At 38.9% G+C, this 23,634-nt stretch overlaps 1 protein-coding gene across 1 annotated transcript in view; it reads right to left on the bottom strand.

Moving 5' to 3' along the window:
• Positions 1-384: 384 nt before the first annotated feature.
• The window catches only part of sf3b3 (splicing factor 3b, subunit 3), a 34,555-nt gene continuing 11,305 nt past the window's right edge, over positions 385-23,634 (bottom strand). The window contains exons 14-27 of the mRNA XM_044194225.1: positions 22,557-22,712; positions 21,910-22,065; positions 20,529-20,672; positions 19,929-20,051; positions 19,506-19,660; positions 17,763-17,937; positions 17,170-17,375; positions 15,030-15,186; positions 11,866-11,991; positions 9,211-9,423; positions 8,893-8,991; positions 2,399-2,542; positions 2,057-2,161; positions 385-1,892 (exon numbers count right to left, since the gene is read on the bottom strand). Coding sequence (XP_044050160.1) covers positions 1,752-1,892; positions 2,057-2,161; positions 2,399-2,542; positions 8,893-8,991; positions 9,211-9,423; positions 11,866-11,991; positions 15,030-15,186; positions 17,170-17,375; positions 17,763-17,937; positions 19,506-19,660; positions 19,929-20,051; positions 20,529-20,672; positions 21,910-22,065; positions 22,557-22,712 — 2,100 coding nt within the window. The 3' untranslated portion in view covers positions 385-1,751. The remainder of the gene's footprint in view (positions 1,893-2,056; positions 2,162-2,398; positions 2,543-8,892; positions 8,992-9,210; positions 9,424-11,865; positions 11,992-15,029; positions 15,187-17,169; positions 17,376-17,762; positions 17,938-19,505; positions 19,661-19,928; positions 20,052-20,528; positions 20,673-21,909; positions 22,066-22,556; positions 22,713-23,634) is intronic.

Raw genomic sequence — 23,634 nt, 5'->3', positions numbered from 1 at the left:
AAGCCAGCTAAACAACAGCTAAATAAGACATCTTTTTTAGCTCTCATATATGTACGTTAAATATGAAGGAGCCAGGAGATGGTTAGCTTATCTTAGCATAAAGTAATGTTTGTCCAAAGGTAAAAGAACCCGCCTACCAGCACCTCTAAAGCACACTAATTAACACAGTATCAAATCAAATTCCGCAAATTTAAGCAATTTAACTTTTAATTGAAAAACAGCATAAATATTGTTCCTATCTTGAAACACTTGTGAAACCAAAATCACAAAACTTAATATTGGAACTATAATTTGTTAATGATTGAGATAAATGCAGTCATGAATCCTTTGGCTGAGTGATTGTTTTCCACATACACAGTGGCAGGAAATGACACACAAACAAGGTTTTATAAAGCACAAAAAACCCAACAACTTTATTTACAAAAAACAGACCACTGCCCCCATCCCACAAACCCCTAAATTCAGTGACTACTGAGGAATGTTATGTCTGTGCTTGTGGCTGAGGTTGGGAATTTACAGGACTGAGAAGAACACCACCCAGTGTAAACCTTCAGTATTCTTCCACCCACGTATTTAGTCTGAGTTCAGCAGTCGTCTAATGCCACAGTATGGCAACACTTCTTGAGCCGTGGCCTGAGGCTTAGACTGGGTTAGAGGTTCGGCTTCTGTTTGGTTCCCAGTTGCGAGTAAGCAATATGCTTTAATGAGCCTGGGGCCAACGTGTTATCAAACAGACAGGTAGGGCAAGGGGCTAAGAAAGATTTAATAATACCATCTTGGACTATGCTATATGCATCATACCAGATAATTCTAATCAATACACATTAAAATAATCACACCATACAAAAACACGTTTGTTTCATTTTGCTGAGATCAAAGATAGAGGACACACAAACTTAAAAACACCTTCTTGCTAAATAACAGACACTAAATATATTCTCCGCTTTAAGGGGTCTTCTGTCCAGGCAACATCACATCTCTACACGTGTCCATAGCTAGACTTTTCTGCTCGGCATGAGATAAAAAGCCTTTCAATTAAATGTATTCATATACTCACAGATGACTGATGACAGATGATTTGGGTTCAGTATGTATGTACTCTGAGGGTGCAGATGACGGTGTGGTTGCTATTCGTGTAATCAGGTGCATGTGAATTCTGTTCACACATCTGTTTGTGTGTGAATAATGCTCATCACAGCTCATATGTGAGAATGCTGTTCACACAGCTGTACATGTGAAATGAGGCAATTGTGGCAACAAAGTCTAGCAATGTAAGAGAGCTACTGGCTGAGGCTTCCCGTCATGTTTCCGTGTAATGGTGTGTTTGTGTCGCATGTGTGTGGTTTCTGCTGACAACAGCACAGGGGAGTTGTGAAAAACTTACAAGACAATTCACAGTAATTGAGTCAGTAAGTATGTACATAGGGGGGTGTTTGCGAAGGCAATACTGTTCACACAGCTATGCGGGTGAATGTTCACGCAGATTGAGTTTTAACGCAGGTATTTGTGTTGGCAAGGAAGAGGTGCATGTGAGTTGCATCATAACTAAGCAATGTACGGGAATTACAAGCCTGTGACATCTTGTGGTATGTTTCCATGTAATGTGGTGTGTCTGCCCACAGTCCACCATATAACAATCCACAAGTGTCCGTCAATCTGTGTCCTGAACGCGGCACAGCAGGATTTGTGTGTGTGTGTAATGGTCGTAATGAGTGCGTCTCTGTCCACCCCTGCTGCATGAAGGTGTGCGATTAGAAGGCGTAGCGAGTGCGAATGTCCTCCAGTTTCTTAGAGACCTCGGGTGGTGTCCTGTCCAGCTCTTCTGCCACACTTTTCTGCTTGTGAGGGTCCATACTGTTAAACTGCTCACACAGATCTCCATCAATCACATTCTGAAGAGAAAAGCAGAGAAGACAAAAAATGACTAGGGACATATTAAGTTTCTAATAGGCCATGGTGCTGAAATGCATATCTGAAGGACATCAACAGATCAGATGACATGAGATCTTTACAAAAAACACACAGACATGTAAAAACAATAGCAACAGATACCAACCTTGACTGGGAAGTAGTAGGATCTAAAGCTGAGATGGTCTCTGCCGCACAGTGGAGGGAACTCAGAGCGCATATGCATCTCTAAATGCTGGAAGAAGTCATGGTCCTGGACAAAAAGACAAAGAATAGAAGGAGACATGATGAAAAAGAAAAGCAGGAGAAATGGGGAGGCCAGAAAAAAGGGCAATAAAAAGTACAAAGGGACAAAAAAGGTTCAGAAATTTTTTTTGTGTAATCAAATTTATGGTCGAATGGGACCGAGACAGTGATGGCGTGTATTTTAAGGGCCACAATGATGCATTAGCCTCTTACGACATGGTGTGTGTGGATGTTTGTGTTATACCTCATGCGAGGTGAATGGGACCAGTATGCCAATGCCTCCAGACAGAGTGGTGTAGACCAGAGACTCTGAACCTCCAGGGATCAGGGTGGTTTTCTGGAGAGATAACACTGTCTCTCCTACGTGGTAGTTCACTACCACCTCAGCCTGGAGAGACAATGGAGGGAGAGAAAGACAGTGAGTATGTGTTATATATGTGTTAGCAAACAATACACAGTATGAGTGAGGCAAAATCAGGGGGCGGGGTGTAGGGCAGGACCAGAAATGAAACCTTACTGGATGAGCGCTGGGCTGCTCACGTATGATGGATACATGTTACTTATGTGCTCCTGACATGACGCCCAGTCCAGACGCATGAACAGTCTGCATATGTGCCTGTATTCAGGGCCAATTAAAAGTATTGGCCCCCACTATTGTCATGTTTCATTTTCTACCACATTGAATCACAGGGGATGTAATGGGGATATTCTGACACTGAACGACAGAAGAAAATATTTAAATGCTTCTAAAATTAGGCCACATTTGCTATAAGTGAAATAATCTTGCCAGTTTTGACAATCTATTTATGTGACTGGAGGATCTGAACACAATTTAAGTGGTGAAATGTGATTACTGTCTTGACAATATTTGGAAATATCTGGTTTATAATCAAACATACAAAAACTTAATAACTCAGCAGTGAAGAAAGTCTACAATGATATTTCAATGACCTCTTGACTTCCTGTCAGTGGCAATGCCTGACTACAGCTGGTAACTTCTCTCTGTCCATCGTCACTCTAATGGAACATTTCAAGCAGCTCAGTTAAGACATGAGAAATCAGATCATATAATAACATGTCAGATATATCACTGAAGCCATTTCAGATCCCAAGATCATCCGTCCTGACAGCTGCACATATGTATAAATGCATGAACAGTGGACTGGACAGTGTGTGTGTGTCTTCTTTCTGACCCTGACACAGGGTCAGAAAGAAGACACACACACACTGTCATATTCGGCTTAGAGGAAATTGGTCCGGATGGTCAGATCTAATCCAATAACCATCAAAACTGCTTTGCCAGTAATTAGAGGTAATAATCAGGATACAAAGGCAGCATTGGGGAGCAATAAAACCTCATTATTAATCTGAGCAAACTGCATATGGGACATACATGACAGTGATGCCATGAGACCAAGAAAGCACAGGCTAAGTTAAAATAACCTCTGTACCCCAGACACAACTGAGCCAGATGTGTACAGAACACAGCTTCTCTCTGATGGGAAACAACAGGTCTGGAAGAGACCAACAACACTGTCTCTTGAGAGAGGATAAATGAGCCCTTTTCAAGATTCAATATAAACCCCAGAGCACTGAAATAAGACAACACAATCTGTGTTTTTGATTGCTCTGGCTATAAGACCGACTGGATGAGAAAAAAAAAAACAACAACAACAACATCTATACAAGCCATCATTGATGTCTTCTTTCCCTAAGGGCAACATTGACACTGTTAACATCCAAGGTGTCAGGGTCAAACCTGTAGGCTTTGCTTTTCAGTGCAAAACACACAAACTATCTTGATGAACCAGGATGTGACCATGAATGTCTGTACAAATGTTGTGCCAATCCATCACTTGTTGAGATATTTCAGTCTGGACCAGAGTGATGGACCGACCAACCTTGCCACCCCTAGAGAGCCCTTTCTTCATTTTTGACTCAACTGGATTGTACTGCTGTGCGGTACTGGATGGAGATTTATCCATTTCAGAAAAGACAAAAATTAGACACACCCATACCCCCTTTATTGGACACAATGAAACATCGGCAGTGTTGTGGTGCCTGACCGAAGCTGCTCTACTGGCATTTCCCCCCCATCAGAGATTATATCTCATCTCGTTCTGGTCACAAACTGCAGCCTTAAGCCGCTCTCCTTTTTTTTGAGAATTATGAGGCACATCCTTGCCGCTGTGGGGGATTCCACATCCTGCCAACAAAGGCTAAGCAGTTCAACACAAGATGTTTTTTCTTAAGGGTCGAGGAGTTCAGGAAAGGAAGTGAGCACAGGCTAATGTAACCTTAGGGAAGGACTTCCCAAATGCTGGTCAAACACTTGCATCAAAAATGAACTATTTAGCCACATTGACCACAAGTTGTGTCTGCAGGGGAGAATGTGAGGAATTTAACAATAAGAAGATTGTACCTGCTGTCTCACATGACGGAGGCAGTGTCATACTTTGTTTTAGCCTTTGTGCTAGCAGAAGTGGTATATTTCAGAATATTGGCCAGTTGATACAATAGTTAGAGTAATTAATGTAAATATAAACTAAAAGATTTACTCTAGATGTACGTAATAAACTTATGATAGAAGCCCACCCGGTGACTATTTTTGTGACAGAAATTCTCCTCATTCAGTAAGAAAAAAACAAAAAAAAAAAAAAAAACCCAGCAGAAATCATTTAAACACAAATACTGCCACAGTATCAATTATCCCCTTGTATGTGTATCATCATGTGATTTATGTAAACTTTTGACCTCAACTGTATAACTTTTTATTTTTAGATTGCTACATTCCTATGCAATAGAGTAATGCATATTATCAGCCTATTGCAGATAAATCTGTAAATCGCGTATGTTATCCTAACATATTTGTCTCACTGCAAAGTTTATCTAGCAAAGTGCACGGTAACTATAATGACAAGCAGTATAAAATGAGAGAAGGAGCAGTTCTCAAGAACTTCTGTCATACCAGTAAAATACAGCTGGTGTCATGAAATGTCACCGCCACCTCACTTAAGGTTAAAACTATAAACCAGCACAAAAATGACTACCAACATAAACCACCATGTTCTGAACAGACATTACAAACACTAACAAAAAGTAACATTTGCATTTTCAAACATAAGGCAGCTAACTTAAACTGCTTTCAGCACTGGGCAGTGCATGCTGGGAAATGTGGGCATCACTATGGCTACAGTACTCAGCACATGTACATGTGTGCACAGCTGTGGAGTCAAAGCATTGTGTTCAAGGTAAGTTGCTAACTAGTTTGTGAAATACATTGCTGCAAAGTTAAACAATGAACCCATCATTTCCCCATTCAATATAAACTAATATAACCCTGTCGCTACGTTTTACCTAGTTGGTGAGATGCAATGCTGGAAAGTAAATAAATAACGTCAGGAGCCTGTTTTTTTTTCACCTGATAAGTTGAACATTTCCTGTGGGGGATTCCACATCCTGCCAACAAAGGCTAAGCAGTTCAACACAAGATGTTTTTTCTTAAGGGTCGAGGAGTTCAGGAAAGGAAGTGAGCACAGGCTAATGTAACCTTAGGGAAGGACTTCCCAAATGCTGGTCAAACACTTGCATCAAAAATGAACTATTTAGCCACATTGACCACAAGTTGTGTCTGCAGGGGAGAATGTGAGGAATTTAACAATAAGAAGATTGTACCTGCTGTCTCACATGACGGAGGCAGTGTCATACTTCGTTTTAGCCTTTGTGCTAGCAGAAGTGGTATATTTCAGAATATTGGCCAGTTGATACAATAGTTAGAGTAATTAATGTAAATATAAACTAAAAGATTTACTCTAGATGTACGTAATAAACTTATGATAGAAGCCCACCCGGTGACTATTTTTGTGACAGAAATTCTCCTCATTCAGTAAGAAAAAAACAAAAAAAAAAAAAAAAACCCAGCAGAAATCATTTAAACACAAATACTGCCACAGTATCAATTATCCCCTTGTATGTGTATCATCATGTGGTTTATGTAAACTTTTGACCTCAACTGTATAACTTTTTATTTTTAGATTGCTACATTCCTATGCAATAGAGTAATGCATATTATCAGCCTATTGCAGATAAATCTGTAACCGCGTATGTTATCCTAACATATTTGTCTCACTGCAAAGTTTATCTAGCAAAGTGCACGGTAACTATAATGACAAGCAGTATAAAATGAGAGAAGGAGCAGTTCTCAAGAACTTCTGTCATACCAGTAAAATACAGCTGGTGTCATGAAATGTCACCGCCACCTCACTTAAGGTTAAAACTATAAACCAGCACAAAAATGACTACCAACATAAACCACCATGTTCTGAACAGACATTACAAACACTAACAAAAAGTAACATTTGCATTTTCAAACATAAGGCAGCTAACTTAAACTGCTTTCAGCACTGGGCAGTGCATGCTGGGAAATGTGGGCATCACTATGGCTACAGTACTCAGCACATGTACATGTGTGCACAGCTGTGGAGTCAAAGCATTGTGTTCAAGGTAAGTTGCTAACTAGTTTGTGAAATACATTGCTGCAAAGTTAAACAATGAACCCATCATTTTCCCCATTCAATATAAACTAATATAACCCTGTCGCTACGTTTTACCTAGTTGGTGAGATGCAATGCTGGAAAGTAAATAAATAACGTCAGGAGCCTGTTTTTTTTTCACCTGATAAGTTGAACATTTCCCCTGAGTGTTTATAGCAGAGGTGCGAGTTCAATCCATTGATCCATCCATCAATCCAAATAATGGTTCAGAGTCGGAACAACGCATGAATCTCATAGGTCGATGGAGTAAGTTAGAGAATATGTGGTTTAGTAGAAAGCTGTGGTGGAATGTAAGTAATGTACAATTAGTACTGTACTTTAGTACAATTTAGAGGTACTTGTACTTTACTTGAGAATTTCCATGGCATTTTCTGCTACTTCTGCAGTTGACTGATACTGAACATACAATACTGATAATTATTTAGCTATTTATTTGATTTTTATTTATTCTTTAATTTCTGTGTTCATTTCTAAAATTGGTTGACAATGTGGATGTTACTTAATACTTTAACATGTTAAATAATATTTAAGTTAAATATTATTTAATAAAGTTATTTGTTTAAGAAAGCAGCCTTCCGAGTACCTCTGCATAGGCATATTGGTGCAAAATCGGTGCACAATCCACATAGAAAAGGTGTATTTTCATTCCAGCTCAATTCACTATATCAGCCGCCATATTGGTAATCAGTGAATATTTCCCCTCTAAAATCAGTATCGGTCTCAAAAATCCTGAATCAGCTGGGCTCTAGTATGCAATATGGAAACAACATGACAGAAATCACCCTCACACACAGGGCAATTTGGGTTAACACAGTCAATCCTTTCATTTTGCTCAGAAGTCAGCTGTGTCTCCCTGACCTTGATCTTTTGAGATACATTAATCAAACCAAAGTGGAATGCATTTAATTTAATGTACGTCAGCATTTAGCAAAGCCATGCATGGTTAATTAAGTTCATCCAGCCAGATGTGAACACACAGACATTCTTGTACTTCTATACTACCCAAACCTAACCCTCATTGACATAATTCATTCCCTAGCCCCTTACCCTAACCATCACAACTAAATGCCTAACTAACGCTTAAAACCAAGTCTTAACCTTCAAACAGCCCTTTGAAATTGTGAGGACCTGCCAAAATGTCCTCACTCTGTTGGTTAAAAACTTGTTCTGGTCCTCACTATGAAGCAAGTACAAGTACACACAACATTTTGGATAAGGATAAATGCAGACATCCACACCCACATCTAAAAATAGACAGTACATTTCCAAAATTCTCAATCAACGTGCACAGAGGCAGAAATAGCTGACAAACACTGTGTCACAAAGACAACTGGGACCAATTCATACTGTCTAAATTGGAGGGACTTTCCCAGTCTATCTGCTACCTAAACAGTTTTTGACCAGAATTTAAATATGGGCTGTGATAGTGTGTGTGTTCCTCCAAACTGTGCAAGTGTGTGTGTGTACACACTTGTATTTGTGAGTAGGTTAAACTTGTGGTTGACAGTGTTATGCAGTTTGTGTATGTGCATGTGTGTTTTGTGTTGTGTCTGCGTGTTGGCGGTTGGAAGAGGCAGATTAGTACATCAGGCCTGACACTTTTGGCTGTAGCCGGCCTGAATCATTCAAACTTCCTGGGCATTGGCTCAACAGAAAACACAATGTGTATTCCTGAAACACATCTCAAAGCCTGAAGCGATTCTTAACATCAAAACTCATCTTTTTTGTCTCTGCATTCCTGTTGCTCGGTCTTACACATAAATGCTGAGGAATATACTGGTCAGCCTCTAAAAATGCTCACATAAAAGTTCAGCTGTGCAAAAAAAGACAATGGCGGCTTAGTCTCAAGCTTTATTGGCTTTTCATCCTGATTAGGTGCAGAGTTGTGAGTGTTTGTAATCTGTATGCTTTGTAATCAATGTACCCTTACATTTTTCAATATCTAAACTAAATGAAGACCTCTACATTGCAACAACTCCTGCTGGTATGATCAGTGAAATAGAGAACCAACTTGCATTTCATTCAGCATATGCACTGGTACCTACAGTATATAGTCTAGAGATGACTTTTTTTTTCAAATGATGGCAAACAAAAAGGAACAAAATGTAGATAAGTGCAAAAGTGACATGTTGGTAAACTTTCAGAAGCCTTTTAGGGTGGATGGTTTGGCTAACGATGGTTTTACCTTCTGTGATGCTCCATTAAGGAGTCCTCTGTCCCATAAAGCTTTGTTCCCTGTGGGGTCTTCATCCACATCATCGCTGGTGTTGGGGGGAAGACGCACCTGAGAAAATTAAATAGAAAATCAAGACATGTATTTCTTTAGCTTGTCAGTCCTACTGGGCTGTGTTAAGATTGCCGTTGTTTTTGAGTCAAGTGCCAAAAAGAGACAATTGTGCCTAATCTGATGCATCATATACTGTATGTTTCAAAGGGTATTCAAGTGTGTTCTTTCTCTGCCATTCAATAAAAGTCAGATATACACACGACCAACAATACTTACGATGCTGATGTTCCCAAACTTGTCAGCAGAGGCCATGGTGTCGTAGTCGAGCAGACAGGCCGTGGTCACCCAGCGGGGGTGTGTGTCATCAGCGAAGATGATGAGCTGGTTCTCGTTGCGTCGGTAACGAACCCAGAACAGGCTCTCCTGAACATCAGTCACGATCACACGCTGGCCGATGGTATGGATGCTAGTCACCAGGTTAGGTACGTGCTAGAGGAGAGTAAATAAAGTACACTCAAAACACAAAGACATATGTATGTATTATTGCACAAACGAAATGTGTTCTGTTCTTTGAGCTGCTTGATGTGCAGCATGAGAAGTGTGACTTTATTCAATGTTTATTGTTCCTGTTAGTTGTTCATTAAAATGGTTTGGTTTCTCTCTTATTGGTTATGTCTGTCCAAAAATACAAAGTCTGTAACAAACAGGTTCAAGTACAAGTACAATCCTCAGTTGGTGTACAGATCCACATGATCTGTGTACCAACTGCAGCACATACACTTGTGCAAATGCAAATCATGTATCTTGTCTACAATACAACAGTTGGGCAGACAGAGTGCTGTACACCAAATAACTTCTGTGCAGTTTTCATTGTAAACAAAAACTTGTGTGTATCCTTAAGACACCACAAACATAGCATATGCATTTCCTACCTCATTAAACATTTGAAAAGACAATTTTTTCCCAATAGGCTATTAGACAGGCTATAAAACCAGCAATGTAGTCTTTTCTAAAACAGCACACTTTCACCACTGGCTGTTAATTTGCATTACTACACTCTGCAAATGGCAACATTGTGTATACACGAGACAAGATGCAAATGACACAGAAACTCATTTAAAAACAAAAAACAAAACAAAAAACCTCATCACAACTTGAGCGCCACAAGTGCTCGGAAGCTCTAAAGCAGATATTTTTGCAACTGTCAATGACTTAACTATTAATTCCTAAACACAAAGCCTCTGCAAACTAAAAGGGTGACATCCTTATACTCATATCACACTGACACACTGAAAAATACTCTTTTCACTTTGACAGACAGATCATAATTTCTGTCCTTACAAAGACTGTGCACCTTTGCTGTGATTCATTTTAAGATGACATGCTTCAGAATTATATCTAATCTACAAAGGAAGAAGTGGAAGAGCAGGAGACTTATTACTGAATTAAACAATTCAACTCATTTAAACCACTGATGTCGTGCACAGACATAAAAATAACATCTTTGTCTTCACAGGAAGGAAAAGCCACAGTGTTCCAGTGTTCATCTCTATTGAAATGTACCGGCAAATGAACTGAGGTTACCCACAGACAGTGGATCAATGGTTTATTTTGTTTCTAAAAAGGTAAAGATAGGCTTTAATCCTATATATGGATTTACCTGTAACTTGACTTTATTTTATCACATTAAGTCCATAAAGGTCCAGTGTGTAACATTTAGGAGGAGCTATTGGCAGAAATGGAATATAATATTTATAAGTATGTTTTCATTAGTGTATAAATGACCTGAAAATAAGAATCGTTGTGTTTTCATTACCTTAGAATAAGCCCTTTATATCTAGTGAGGGAGTGGGTTCCTTTCCACGAAGGTTGCCATGTTTCTACAGTAGCCCAGAACGGACAAACCAAACACTGACTCTAGATAGGGCCGTTCTCTTTTTTAACGGGTTTTGCAGCGACTGTAGTTTCTCCTACATGCTTGGAAGGGTGAGGCGAGCGGTATTCAAATGGTGCAAATGCAAACTGCAATTTCACCGCTAGATCCTACACACAGCTCCTTTAAGAGAATTTGGATAATACAGGTAGATTTGCAATTGAGAAACATTATTATTTGACCATAATGATGCTTAACTGGGACCCAGCAAAAGTATCACTGTGGCAGTAGTGTGCTCTTGCACTCTATGCATTTTGTGCAATTTGGAGTTTAAGAATAGTCAGACTATTGCAGACCATGTAATTGTTATCAAATTACCCAAAAATACCCAATTGGACTTGGTGTTCCATTATTATTAGGCTACTCTCATCTTACATTGATGCTACCTGAAGTTTGTCTCTAAATATTGACAGCCATACATCTGCATTTAAAAAAAATAATTTTTTTTTAAAAAGTCTGATCACATACAGTATATCCTCTTTAAAAGAGATGTTGTGAAAAGCTGCCTTTTGGGAGGTGGAAAGCAGACAGTGTGCATGGAAGACCAAAACAGAGAGAAAAAGATGCATTTCTGAACTTATCAGTGTTAGTGTGGGCAGAGCTAAATGTAGTTAAATGCCAATTACAGTACTAAATGAAGTAGATTAAAGTTAACCTACCGTTAAACCCACCCAACAGCAGATCTACAGTTTCTTGTTTTTCAAAAAACAACATGATTTTAGAGTATCAACATTTGTTGCCAGAATTATTAGCGATTAGTGATTATCAAATGGCAAGAAGCTGTCAAAGAGGACTACTTGTCAATCAAAGTTAAAGACCCTGAGAAGAGGCCTCTTCAAACTGCAGGTACCAGCATTGCACACACAGCCAAATAACACTTAATGCTTTTTAGCAGCTTTGTTTAATGCAAAATGACTGTCTTACATATTCACATCAACAGCTCACAGAACATGAAGTGCTACATTAGGTATGTGCGTGTATTTGGGTCCTTGCCTTACCTTGTTTTCACACTTGCGAAGCAGCTTCTTTTTGCCCAGGTCATAGATTCTCAGCAGTTTCCCCACTCCCACCAGGACTCGTCCCTGGAACGGAGCAATGGCCAAAGGCACGTCCTCTACCGGGGTCTGCCAATCAAAAAACAAAGAATTAATACACTAATCAGCTAATCAGATTGTTTTAGGATACTATTAGAATTTATTTAGGTTGAGATGCAGCAGGTTTGTCTAAACATTTTTGAAGAAGGGTCAAATGTCTCACTAAACACAGCTTTAGTCATGAGTTCCAGATCGCCCTTAGATCATAACTGTGATTTATGAAGATGTGAAAGCAAAGAGGGGCCAAGGCTCTTTGTAGTAGTTTAAAAAAAAAAAAAAACATACTAATGTTTGTTCTTCCGTCCACTCTTTTGCAATGTACGTGGGTCCTGTCCATTATGTAATGTTGGAGTTTTTGTAATGTGAACAACTGTGGCATTCTCAGAAAATATCATGTCCTTGAGTGCATAGTAACTGTCCTACACATGGCACCCGCAAAAAGATAATCACTTGAGCAAATCTTTTGACAGGAAACCATTCTGATGAACTTAAATCTTACAATCAGATTATTTCCAGGTTTCCCTTTCTGTTTAAGAAATGAAAATCAAGCATATGTGAAAATTGAACTTAAAACCACTACCATTTAGTTTTTTTGTTCTGAGACATAAAAAAAAAAAAATTGGATGCCATGAATTACTATAGACTTCAGCAAATTCAGCAGTTTATACAAACATTAGAAACATTGCAATGATTTGCAATAAATACAGTGAATATTTTAAATAAAATATTGTTTCTTGAGCAGCAATAGCAAAGTCACTATATAAACTCAATTATATCTCACTGGAAACAAATCTAAAATGTTAATAAAATAAATCATATACAGCATGTATACTAAAACATATACATCAAAATACTGAGTGAAGTTTAGAAAGAATGAAGAACACAGATGTCAATCAGTATCAGTCCTTCCTCTGCTGCTGATGTGATTCACTGCAGGTACTGCTGGTAGAAGGAGGAGGGGCTGGTTTGTCTCAGCTAGCAGTAAGTTTACAAGAATCTGTCAAATTTTAACATACCTGGCAAACTAAGCTAAACAGTTAGACTAGATACATAATTTTAGCTTGTTAGTAACAATCCGCTATTAGCCGAGACTGCGGACAGAAAAATATCACTTTCTACATGTTTACATATTTATGCTTGTTGAACAGGTGTATTGGCTTTTTACTCGCTAAGGTTTTATTGCACTTACAGTAATGAGCATAGTTGTCCTCAACTCGAGTTATCTTCACTTCAGTGTCTCCACCACGGCTCTGCTGGCCGCTGTGTGTGTGTTTGTTTGTGTGTGTGTGTGTGTGTGTGTGTGTGTGGAGGAGGAGCTCAGTCCGACACAGAGCAGGCAGAGGCTGCAGTCTTGTGATGTTACAGTATGTTTTGCCTTTTCCTAAAAGTTTCCAATGTTCAATAGGGATGAGGTCTGGTAAGGGTTTTTTCTCAACTCAAGTCACGCCTATTTAACACAACTTAAACAGAATAACAATAATAAATAGAAAATTCACAACGTTATTAGAAACAATTGTGTTGATGTTTCAATGAAATATATGGTACGACAGCAGTGTAAATAAAACTTACTAGTCAGATCAGGGCTTTTATATTTAACCAAATGGGACAATCACACTGCATTATCATACTCTAAATCAGTGCTATCGTTCCACTTCCAAAACTGGTTGTTAAATGTATATTCTAATTCAATTCAAGTTATTCAAACCTGGTTGCTTTAAGAATAAACTTGACAATTTAAACACAGCTGGACCGTCATTATAACATTATGAAAACAGCCACCGAACACCAAGCACAGACCAAAAGCAAACAGAAAAAGAAACGAGAGATGACTTTGGTGTCAGCAGTGTACAAGGCCAAGTCTCATGAGTATTGTTAAAAAAAATATCCAGAACCGGACTCTCTACAAGTCACTACAGTATCTACTGGCAATGTTGCTTGTAGCCTACACACAAAAAGATATGAACCTCTGTGTGCCCATGACAGTGTTTGTGGTCAGATATTGGTCTATACTCATAAATGTGTTATCATATTGTGTGTACCAGAGTATGTCAACTTGGGTATGCATAATCTGTCTTCTATCTGGGTATCCACATACATGTGTATGTGCTTCAAAAAAAAAAAAAAAAAAAAAAAAAAGTGTGCTTAGACCAGATAGACTCATCTAAAATATCTGATTTGGTTAAGTGGTTGGGAAATTCCTCTAATGTGAAAAGAAATGGCTAACACCACTGTGCAATGCAACACTCATGACTCACTTCCCTTGTTAATCCACATCAGGTAACAAATGCATGTGGGCTGATTCACCAATGATGGCCTCCACCCTGCTTGAGTTTCTGGGGAATTGCCCAAGCAGCAGGTCATGGCGTCAGAGGGAGTAGCAACTGTGTTAGGTGTCATTAAAACTACTAGAGGCTGTCCTGCCTGGTGCACTTTGAAGACCTTTCTCTCACTTGAGTCAAATCCTCTTAGCATCCATCTCAAACAGTGACCTGCTAACAGGCATTTCAATAATACAGCAGTTTTCCCAGACAAGTAATACCCTCTGCCCCAAACTAAATGGTCATGTGATATGACCCCACTTCCCCCATAGAAAAATGTATACACCAGTGTCTGACATCAGTATGAAGATCAAATTTTCACTACATTGCACTATGCATTTTTTGCTTAGTCAGGCTTTAATCACGAACAATAACTTTAACTTTGAAACCAGGCTCAGCTGCAGATGTACAGGTTCTGGACCTGCAGTTCCAGTACAACCTGAGCCACCTATTGACAAGTAATAGCAGCAGTGGTTTAGACCTGCACAATGAGTAAACAAGTTGATGCCACCACCTACGGGCAAAGACAGAACCGCAGATGCAATTGTTTTGGCACTTGTGCCATCTGCAGTCAGTAAATGTTACAGTTCTCTTTTCTGTTGTCTGCATGAATTCTAAGTTAATTCTAAGTTGCAATCCAATTCCACAAAGTGCTTTGCATGTAAAAAATAAATATCAAATGAAGAAAAAAGAGCAAAATAAATTTCATTTCATCATTTCATTTTATATTCAGTTAAGTGTCAAACCCACCTTGTGCACAAACTCCAGCTTCTCCCCTCCACCGGTGAGCCGATAGGTGTAGATAAAGCCGCCGCTCACTGATCTGGGGTTGAGAATCATGTCTCTGGCAACACCCACCAGAACATACCAATCATCTCCTGTGTTGGGGAAACGACACACTGCAACACTGAAAAATATCAAACACAGGAAAAGGGAAAGAAAGCAGGTGTGAATTATGGGCTGTTGCGCCATTTATTGGCAAAGAATTATCAACCAATGATAAAAGATATTCACAGTTAACCATAGATGCATAAATCTATGCCACATAAAATTTTAACCTGTGCCTCCAGAACATATAACAGTCATGGTCAAAATTATCTTCTGTTATAAGACAGTGAAGCTTACTAATGCTTCCTATGGATTCCACTTGCATTTTGCTAATAGGTTGAACGTGCAAATATTGCTGGAGGTTGACTACTTACTATTAACAATTGTAGTGACTTTAAAATACTCTACGGTAATACCATGTGGAATAAAACTTGACTGAACTTTTCAAAAATGTTTCTTTAAAAAGTGCTTTAAATATATAGAAGACAGACAATTAGGTCAAAGTAATTCAATCAAATAAAACTGGGAAAATGTGAAAAAAAAAAAAGCCAAAAAGAAAAAGATAACATGATTAAAGAGTTTGCTATCAAACTATGAATACAAATGAAACCAAAAAGCTGCAATTAAATAACTCAATATTTCTGTTCTATGTTTACTGTTCTTGCAGTTAATGTATGAAGGGAAGATGATAAACGAACTCTATTAAGTAACTTCTTTAAAACAACTTTTCTTAAAAATAAGGACAAAACTAGTTCTTTCTTCTGAATTATGCAATCAATCGCCGGATAACAGAAAATAGGACGTTTTGGCAGCCCATAAAATGTATCTATGGCAGCTGTCGGTTAAATTCAGTTGGTTAGCAAACACCCTGGCTAGAGGCTAGAATTTATGCTGGGAGTTTTGGAGGCTGACTGTCAATAAATGTAAAGGCGTAATAAACAGGAAACCAAGTCCAGGGACAGACTCTGGGCATCATTACCTCATTTACCCCCACCACACCACTTAAATTTCAAAGCAATGACACAATGTCATGAAACCTTTTTTTCACCATTAAGTGCATGTTTCACACTTTGAACAGTCCAGTTTCACTTTTAATTTTACAACAATGTTTACCCTTTCCAATCCCAACTCATCGGTCCACTCTCTTCAATTCCCTACCATCCTGGTTAAAAATCATTTCATAACACTTAAAGCTTCACTACAACCATCTGTAAACAAACACCCCCACTCAAATAAAAGGCTGACATCTGGTTCAGTGTCACCGTTTTATCACGTCAGTCCGACAACTCGTTTTTTCCTTCCTTCATAATCACGATCTATTCTAGGAATTGGTATCATTAGGATTATTTTGATACTCCTACTCTTATCAATACTCCTCATCTATTTCTGTGTAAAACTGGCAGTGGATGGAAGACTGCGGGCAAAGCAGTTGAAATATTGCTTTCCTACAAATACATGCTTGTTGAAAAAGTGTCTTGATAAATTACTCTTATTAGCTTTACTCGAAGATTTTATTGCACTTACAGTACCGAGCATAGTTGTCATTAACTCAAGTGTATCTAGCTAAACTTCCTCCAGTGTCATTCTCTCCTCCTGCTGTGTGGAACTCAGCACCGCACTCAGTCAAATTCACCAACACAAAGAGAAAGACAGAAAGGAGAGGCTGTATGCAGCCATAAATTGCACCAAAACCATGTTTTCGCTCGGATTATTATTATTAAGTACTGATAAGAGAACCAACTTTAAAAATACTCCAGGTTCAGTTTCGGCTGGAGACCTCTGTTGCATGTCATACTCTTCTCTCTCCCCATGTTTCCTGTCTCTCTACACTATCGGCTATAAAACGAAGGCAAAATGCCTTTAGAAAAAAACAACAACCCTGGGTTCTTACCACTTATAGAACAGGTTCCAATTCAGAACCAGTTTCGTGGGACATCCCTACCCTATACTCTGCACACTATGGCACTGAGCCTTGTTTCTGGTTTGATTCCTATCCTTTCCTTTTTGCTATCCATCTGTATGTTCATCCATTCCTCATCTGAATGCAGTTGAACCTGCTCACCTGAATGCAGCTTCGTTCTGTTCCAGCTGCACCTGGTCCAGTGTTGAACCCTGTATGGGGTTGACGAGACGCACCAGTGAGGCCCACTGTCCTGCTCCAGCTTTAGGTGCCCCAAAAATGGCTTCCGAGAGATTCTCGTTGAGGAAGGCAGCAGCCATCTCAGCAGCCAGTTCTCTTTCATCCTCACCAGCAGCCTCCACCATCTCCTGCAGAGGCAACAGCAACAAAGAGAGAACAAAGGTCAGCTGAAGGGATACCACAGCATTTTGACAAACTTGAGCCATCTTTTCCCCATTACCAGGTGACTGACACATTCAGTGGGACATACTGAACCAAAGCCCACAGCAACCAATACAGTGAGTGGTTTCATGTCTTCATGGAGGCTCTGAGTGAGTTCCACTCTCATTGGGTTATTAACTTTGTCAATTTATGTTTAATGTTTTTATCAACATAATAACCAAATCTAGATCAGATCTAACCAACAGACTCTCTCGCTGCTCTAATAAATATTTTACTGTCAGGGACCAGGAGCAGATTTTAGCTTTGCCAGTAGGTTCATTACACAATCATCTCATTGACACTGCACTTCATACCTCAGCCATCTGTTGCTTTCTCTGAGCTTTGGTTGCCTCAGTGTAGGCATTGTGGTCAGTCTCGATCACAATGAGGTTGTTGGTCTCCGGGTGGATTACAAATTTCCTGGGAGTGTACTGCAGAGGAAAGGCCACCTGGTTGAAGACTGCTCCTAATTTCTCCAAAGCCAAGATTCTGCCAGAAAGATAAGAGAAAAAAGAGGAGAGACGGTTACAAATCATTTTTAACTTGAGGGGTACAGCAGAGCTCTAAAAGATGGATTTATGCTTCTCCACTGAGCTCTTCTGTCTGTTCCGCCATTAACACTTTATTTACAGGTCAGCCTAGGATTTCTGTTGATTGTCAGACCACCATTACAACACTAGATGGATGTGTCGTTCATTATCAGGCAATATGTTGCATTCATTATATGGTTTCCTTTTATTTACTCTGATACTCAAAAAAACAAAACAAATTGTGTTTACATTTTTCACTATAAAATTCACAAAGATTGTTGTTTTTTTTATGTCTTCACTATTAGCAATCTCTACCATCTTCAGAAATGTATAGGAGAAATCAAAAGCAGCCCAAGCTGGCCACTTACAGTTCTTGTGGTGTCCACATGGTATGTCCATAGGCCTGATGCATATTTATATTTTTGAGGAGATGCAGCACAAGAAGAATCGCTGAAAAATCACTTTCAAACTCACTACACTTATTTCTCGGCATTCTCATGCGACATAATTAGGCTACTATAACAAACATTCCATTTAACTACATCGTAAGTAACGGCCCATTTTAGCTAGGTTAAATGTCTACATTCTTGTCTCATGAATTAGTCTCATGTTCCAAAACACATCCAAAAGCAAATTGTTTAATTAAGTTGTGGATATGACAGTATTAGCCTTGCTAATATTATCTTAGCATAAAGAAAATAGAACCATCAGGGGCTAACGTTAAGTTGGCGTTAAATTAACGTTGTGTTGCAATCGTTGGCAAAATGGTAACATTAGTAACTTTAAACAAGTAGTCCCAGAGCTCTAACGCCAGTGACGTTATACAAGTGGAATTTGAAATAACAAGTACGCTAGCTAACATTATACTGCATGGAAATAGCATTAACACCTAACGTTACATCCAAATCGTGATGGCTAGTGTTCGCTAAAATCAAAACAACTCAAACATATCAGGCTAATTAACAGTCCCAGGCCTGACATATCGTCATATAAGCCAAGAGATTCTTATGGCATGTGGGCAGTCAAAAACTGACTCCCCAGAGACAGCCTTCTTCAGTCGTCACTCTTCTCAGGTGCGTTGCACGTGCCAAGCACAGAAGCTAGGGGCTTTATTTATTTTTTTGACAAATCAGAATGCGTGGTTCTCATTCATTCCTTGTGACTGTCTTTGCAGACCCAGACCCTCCAATTTCAAAATCTGCCAGGATCTACACGAATCACACAAATTACCTTTTTTTTTTTATTCAAAACTGCGATTTTTGCCAAAAGGTGACAAGTTTGCATCGCTGTTAAATACTGAGTTAGTTTCAGAAACTTATCTATGGCTAAGGAGCATAATTACAATGTAACCCTAACCATCACACAACGGACATACAACTAAATGTGTCTCATGGCTGAACAGAGATGCATTTCCATTCTATATGTCAGACTTTTTGTGCTCTTCCCAAACTTAACATGACAAATAAGGCTGGCTGAGTTATATGCAGCTCATATAGCAGCTCTAACAGTTGCAATGTGTATCCATACCTCAGAGTGTTGGTGGAAATGGCTACTATGCCTTCAGGGCATTGCTCAGAGGCAAAGCCAGAGGCATACTCCAGAGTCTCATATGACAGAGGGGTCAAATGGAAGCGAGACTGGTAGGAGTAGCTGAGCCAGGAACGACTGGACATTGCCAACACCTGTCAGTGAGAAGAGATACAGACAATTTCTGATTTATCTCATGATTTGGTCTTTAAAACGTCAAAAATTACAAATCCCTCCAGGTTCTTAGAGCATAAAATGTTATGTTAAGACATCTTAGTCTGATCAGCAGCCAAAAGAGTTTTGATTTCATAGTTGTATGAGAGCAAAGAAATGTATAATTTTGTAATTAAGTTTGAGTTACATTAGCATTTTTAGCATATTTTCTGTGTGTATTGATTATATGTAAATGTTTGAGTCACATACAGCTTCCTGTCCCTGCATCCTGACTCTGAAGAGTTTGACAGGTCGTGACCCCAGGTAGCGTGTCCTGGTATCTGACAGGTCACCCGTCACTGGGTCCAGCACAGTCCTCAGCAACACACCATTCTGAAAAAGGGGATCAAACACACACCGGTTACTAGACATGATCTAAAATCTATATCTCAATAAACTGTCACATTAATTAGTGGTAAATAGACACCTTTTTTTTTTTTTTTTACATAAATTAATACGCAATTGTTTGTTTGAACTTCTGGTTAGATATCATAGGTTGTTGTTAAAATATTGACTTAATAAAAATAACAATATTGAGCTGTAATGTTCTTCCTGGATGACCTACAAGACAGATGTGTTTCTACACTGATGTCTCCAAGCGCGTTTGTATTATATGTGTTTTTTCTATTAATTCATGAAGTATCCAAAACACGTGTTATTCAGAGTTTTCCTCTTGGATCTGCCACTAAGCACAAAATCAATCTGAGCCGATGCTAACATATACTGTAGATATGACTTATGTGTACTTTTACAGGGATGTGTTTTAAAAGGAAAATTTCTGGAAATAGTTTGGTCAATGAGAAAGAATACCTGAAGTCCTATATTAAGGTAGAGGAAGCCAATGGTTCCCTTTTCTCCAAGTTCATCCTGTTTCTCTACCCCTCCCATCTCGACAATACACAGACTCTCTGGCTGGGCTGGAAGGGCCTGCATACTCAACGGCTGGAGGCAGTCCTAAACATGATACAGATTCAGAGGGTTAAAACCACTTCAACATACAGAAGGTTGCCAACATACAAAACTGTCTCACTAAAGTGTATATACACAGATATGTAGATAAAAGAGGTCCTCGTCCTCTAAAACATTTAGTGGTATGTACAAATCAACCAATTACTTGCTTTGGTTAATTAAAGGCTGATTGGAGCTTTTGGGAACAATCAATCAGTGAATGTCAGCACTGATTCCACCTGATTGAGGTGTAGTAAAAAGGTGCTATTTACTGAAGCTGTCTACAATCAGAATCAGCTTTATTGTCAAGTAGGTTTACACACACAAGGAATTTGCTTTGTTATATTTCTATGTTTATTGTTTTACACCAAAATACCAAATATAAAGCAAGTACTGCAGGTCAAGAAACATAAATATAAAATTGACAGTAAAATAATGACAAGCTCTTTCATTCAACATTTGCACGCACAATGTTTTTTGCTGACATCACATTCTCAAAACACACAAAGAAATCAAGCAAAATCCATCAGGGCTGTGGGAAAATATTTTAGTTGTTCTCACCATTACATTTAACAGGCATATAGATTTACTTACTGCCTCCAGGACCTCCCTCAAAAACAATTTGATACCCACACAGGAACTTTGTTTCCCCCCCATCATATAATTTTCGTTTGGTCCAAATCATTTTAAAAGAACTATGACAGTTTCAGGGTGGACGTGACTGCCAGCCACAGTTTACAGCAAAATAGTATCATATATTTTGAAAATAAGTATATTTTATCATTCAATTAATTTTTGTAATTTTACACTTGAATGGACAAATACATCTTTTTCTCTCTCCCTATCTTCAGAATATTTATCAGCTTCAAACACTCCAACAAAATTAGCCAACACCAAAAACTCTCAAACACAAAGTACTACTTTACCTCAGAAAGGGCAATGAACAATAACAGGCACATGTGAACTTATCAAAGCCGGACTCCACCCTATTAGTGCCCTGGTTGGGCTGTGGACTTCTAATAAAATGTGTGGTCGCTCAACTTCATCAGTTTTGTGGGTTATCAGTTCAGTTTGGTCACTTGTTTTGGTTGATAGGTAGTATGACTACAACAGTACTTCACTCAACACTTAATATTGGTAGGCAAACATACAGAACATTTAATTTTAATGTGTCAGTGTGCTGCGTGTTGGTTTCTATGCTGAAGAGTCTATGTCATTTACAAACTAGTGTTTCTGTTCATACCGAAGGGTCCAGGGAGATTATTCGGACAGTGTTGTCAACCAGTCCCACGGCCAGGAATCGCGAGCGTTGCTCACCAGGTGGAACGTTAGCCAGGCTCATACAAACCACATCAGCAGACATCTCCTTCCGCTCTGTGTACTCATTCAGCTGGCCGGACTACAGAGGGGAAGAGGAAGAGGACAAAGAGAGAAACAGTATTACTACACAGATTTTCAGTCATCTCAGTTTGTTGTGTTTATTACGGTACCTGAGATTGATATAGTTTTAGTCTTCAATATCAGTTACATTTAAATTTGTCACTTTCTCTGCAGTAAATACAAATAAAATACCTGAGTTTGTGGTTTAGCGAGTATTGAGTGTTTCATGTCTGTCACCAAATGTTGTTTGAGATCTGCTGTAGTAGATATACCTTAAAATCCTTTAGAGATTCCATTTTCCCACATTTTGAGATCTGTGACTTCAATATATTCAATATATGGACGAACTCGTATAAGATATGAAATGCTCAATGTGTATATCAAATGCAAAATTAAAATACTTTTAGTCAAGAATAGACCCATTTCCTGTGGATATATTTCATTTGAATAAGTAGATACAGTATATGCAAGGGCATACAAATATACACACAAAAACATTTACTTTCTTACCGGGTCCATCTCAAAGTAGACCAGCTCCCCTCCAGTGAGTGCGATTACAACCTGTCGCTGGTTCACAGCACAGCGGACAATGGTTTTTTTGCCAGGAGTCTTCCACTCATTCACACGCTTGTCCGCTCGGATGTGGCGGATACCGTCTGGGTACACCTGTACGGAGAAGCACAGAGGGAAAGAGCAGAAGAAATATGATGGAAAGAAATTAAGTAGTAGGTTGGTTTAATTGTTAATATTACCTTTTCTTATTCCAACATAATATCCTGCATACTTTAGTTAACTGTCACAGATACAGCATGGTAAACAGCATCACACTCAAATATTTAAAGTGGTCATATTATGCTCATTTTCAGGTTCATAATTTTATTTTGGGGTTGTACCAGAATAGGTTTACATGGTTTAATTTTCAAAAAACACCATATTTTTTTCCTCATTTAGCATTTAACTACAGAGTGAGGCATCTCACTTCTATTTGATCTTTGTTGGGACTTGCACATGTGCAGTACCTAGGTAAGGACTACTAGCCAATCAGAAGCAGAGTAGGGCAGATCCTGACAAGCGAGGTAGTGTGATCCGAAACAAAGCCGCTTCAGCCGGTAACTATGGCTTTGGTTCAGCCATACATATGTACATATGTTTGAGCCTGAGTCTGATACAGAAACACAGGCAGAACAACCCGAACCAGCTTTATAACTTATACTGGAGCTTCAGAGTGGTAAGTTATTAATTTGTAACTAATTTATCTTTTAACTGTGCACTGTTTCTACATCACAGTTACAACTTTATGCACATTGACTGCCTGGAGGGTACGTAACGTAATTTTAATTTCATATTTAGGTGTAACTGTGGAAACTGCGCAATCCGTGCATTATGACGCGCGTGATAGTGACATGGATACGTTACGGAAGTAAAGGCTGGACTACAATCGAGCTGTTTTCAGTGGGAGAGGGTAACTCCCTTTAGGGTGGACTTTAGGCTTTTTCATTTTGCAAACCTTTTACATGCACAAAAAAGATATATACTTTAAAACTTGAAGATTTGGAATTTGTGTAAATTTTAGATGTCATAATAAAAT

The sequence above is a fragment of the Siniperca chuatsi genome, linkage group LG4, assembly GCF_020085105.1.
Source record: "Siniperca chuatsi isolate FFG_IHB_CAS linkage group LG4, ASM2008510v1, whole genome shotgun sequence".
In the NCBI taxonomy this organism is placed as follows: Eukaryota; Metazoa; Chordata; class Actinopteri; order Centrarchiformes; family Sinipercidae; genus Siniperca; species Siniperca chuatsi.
This window is presented reverse-complemented; position numbering and strand designations above follow the sequence as displayed.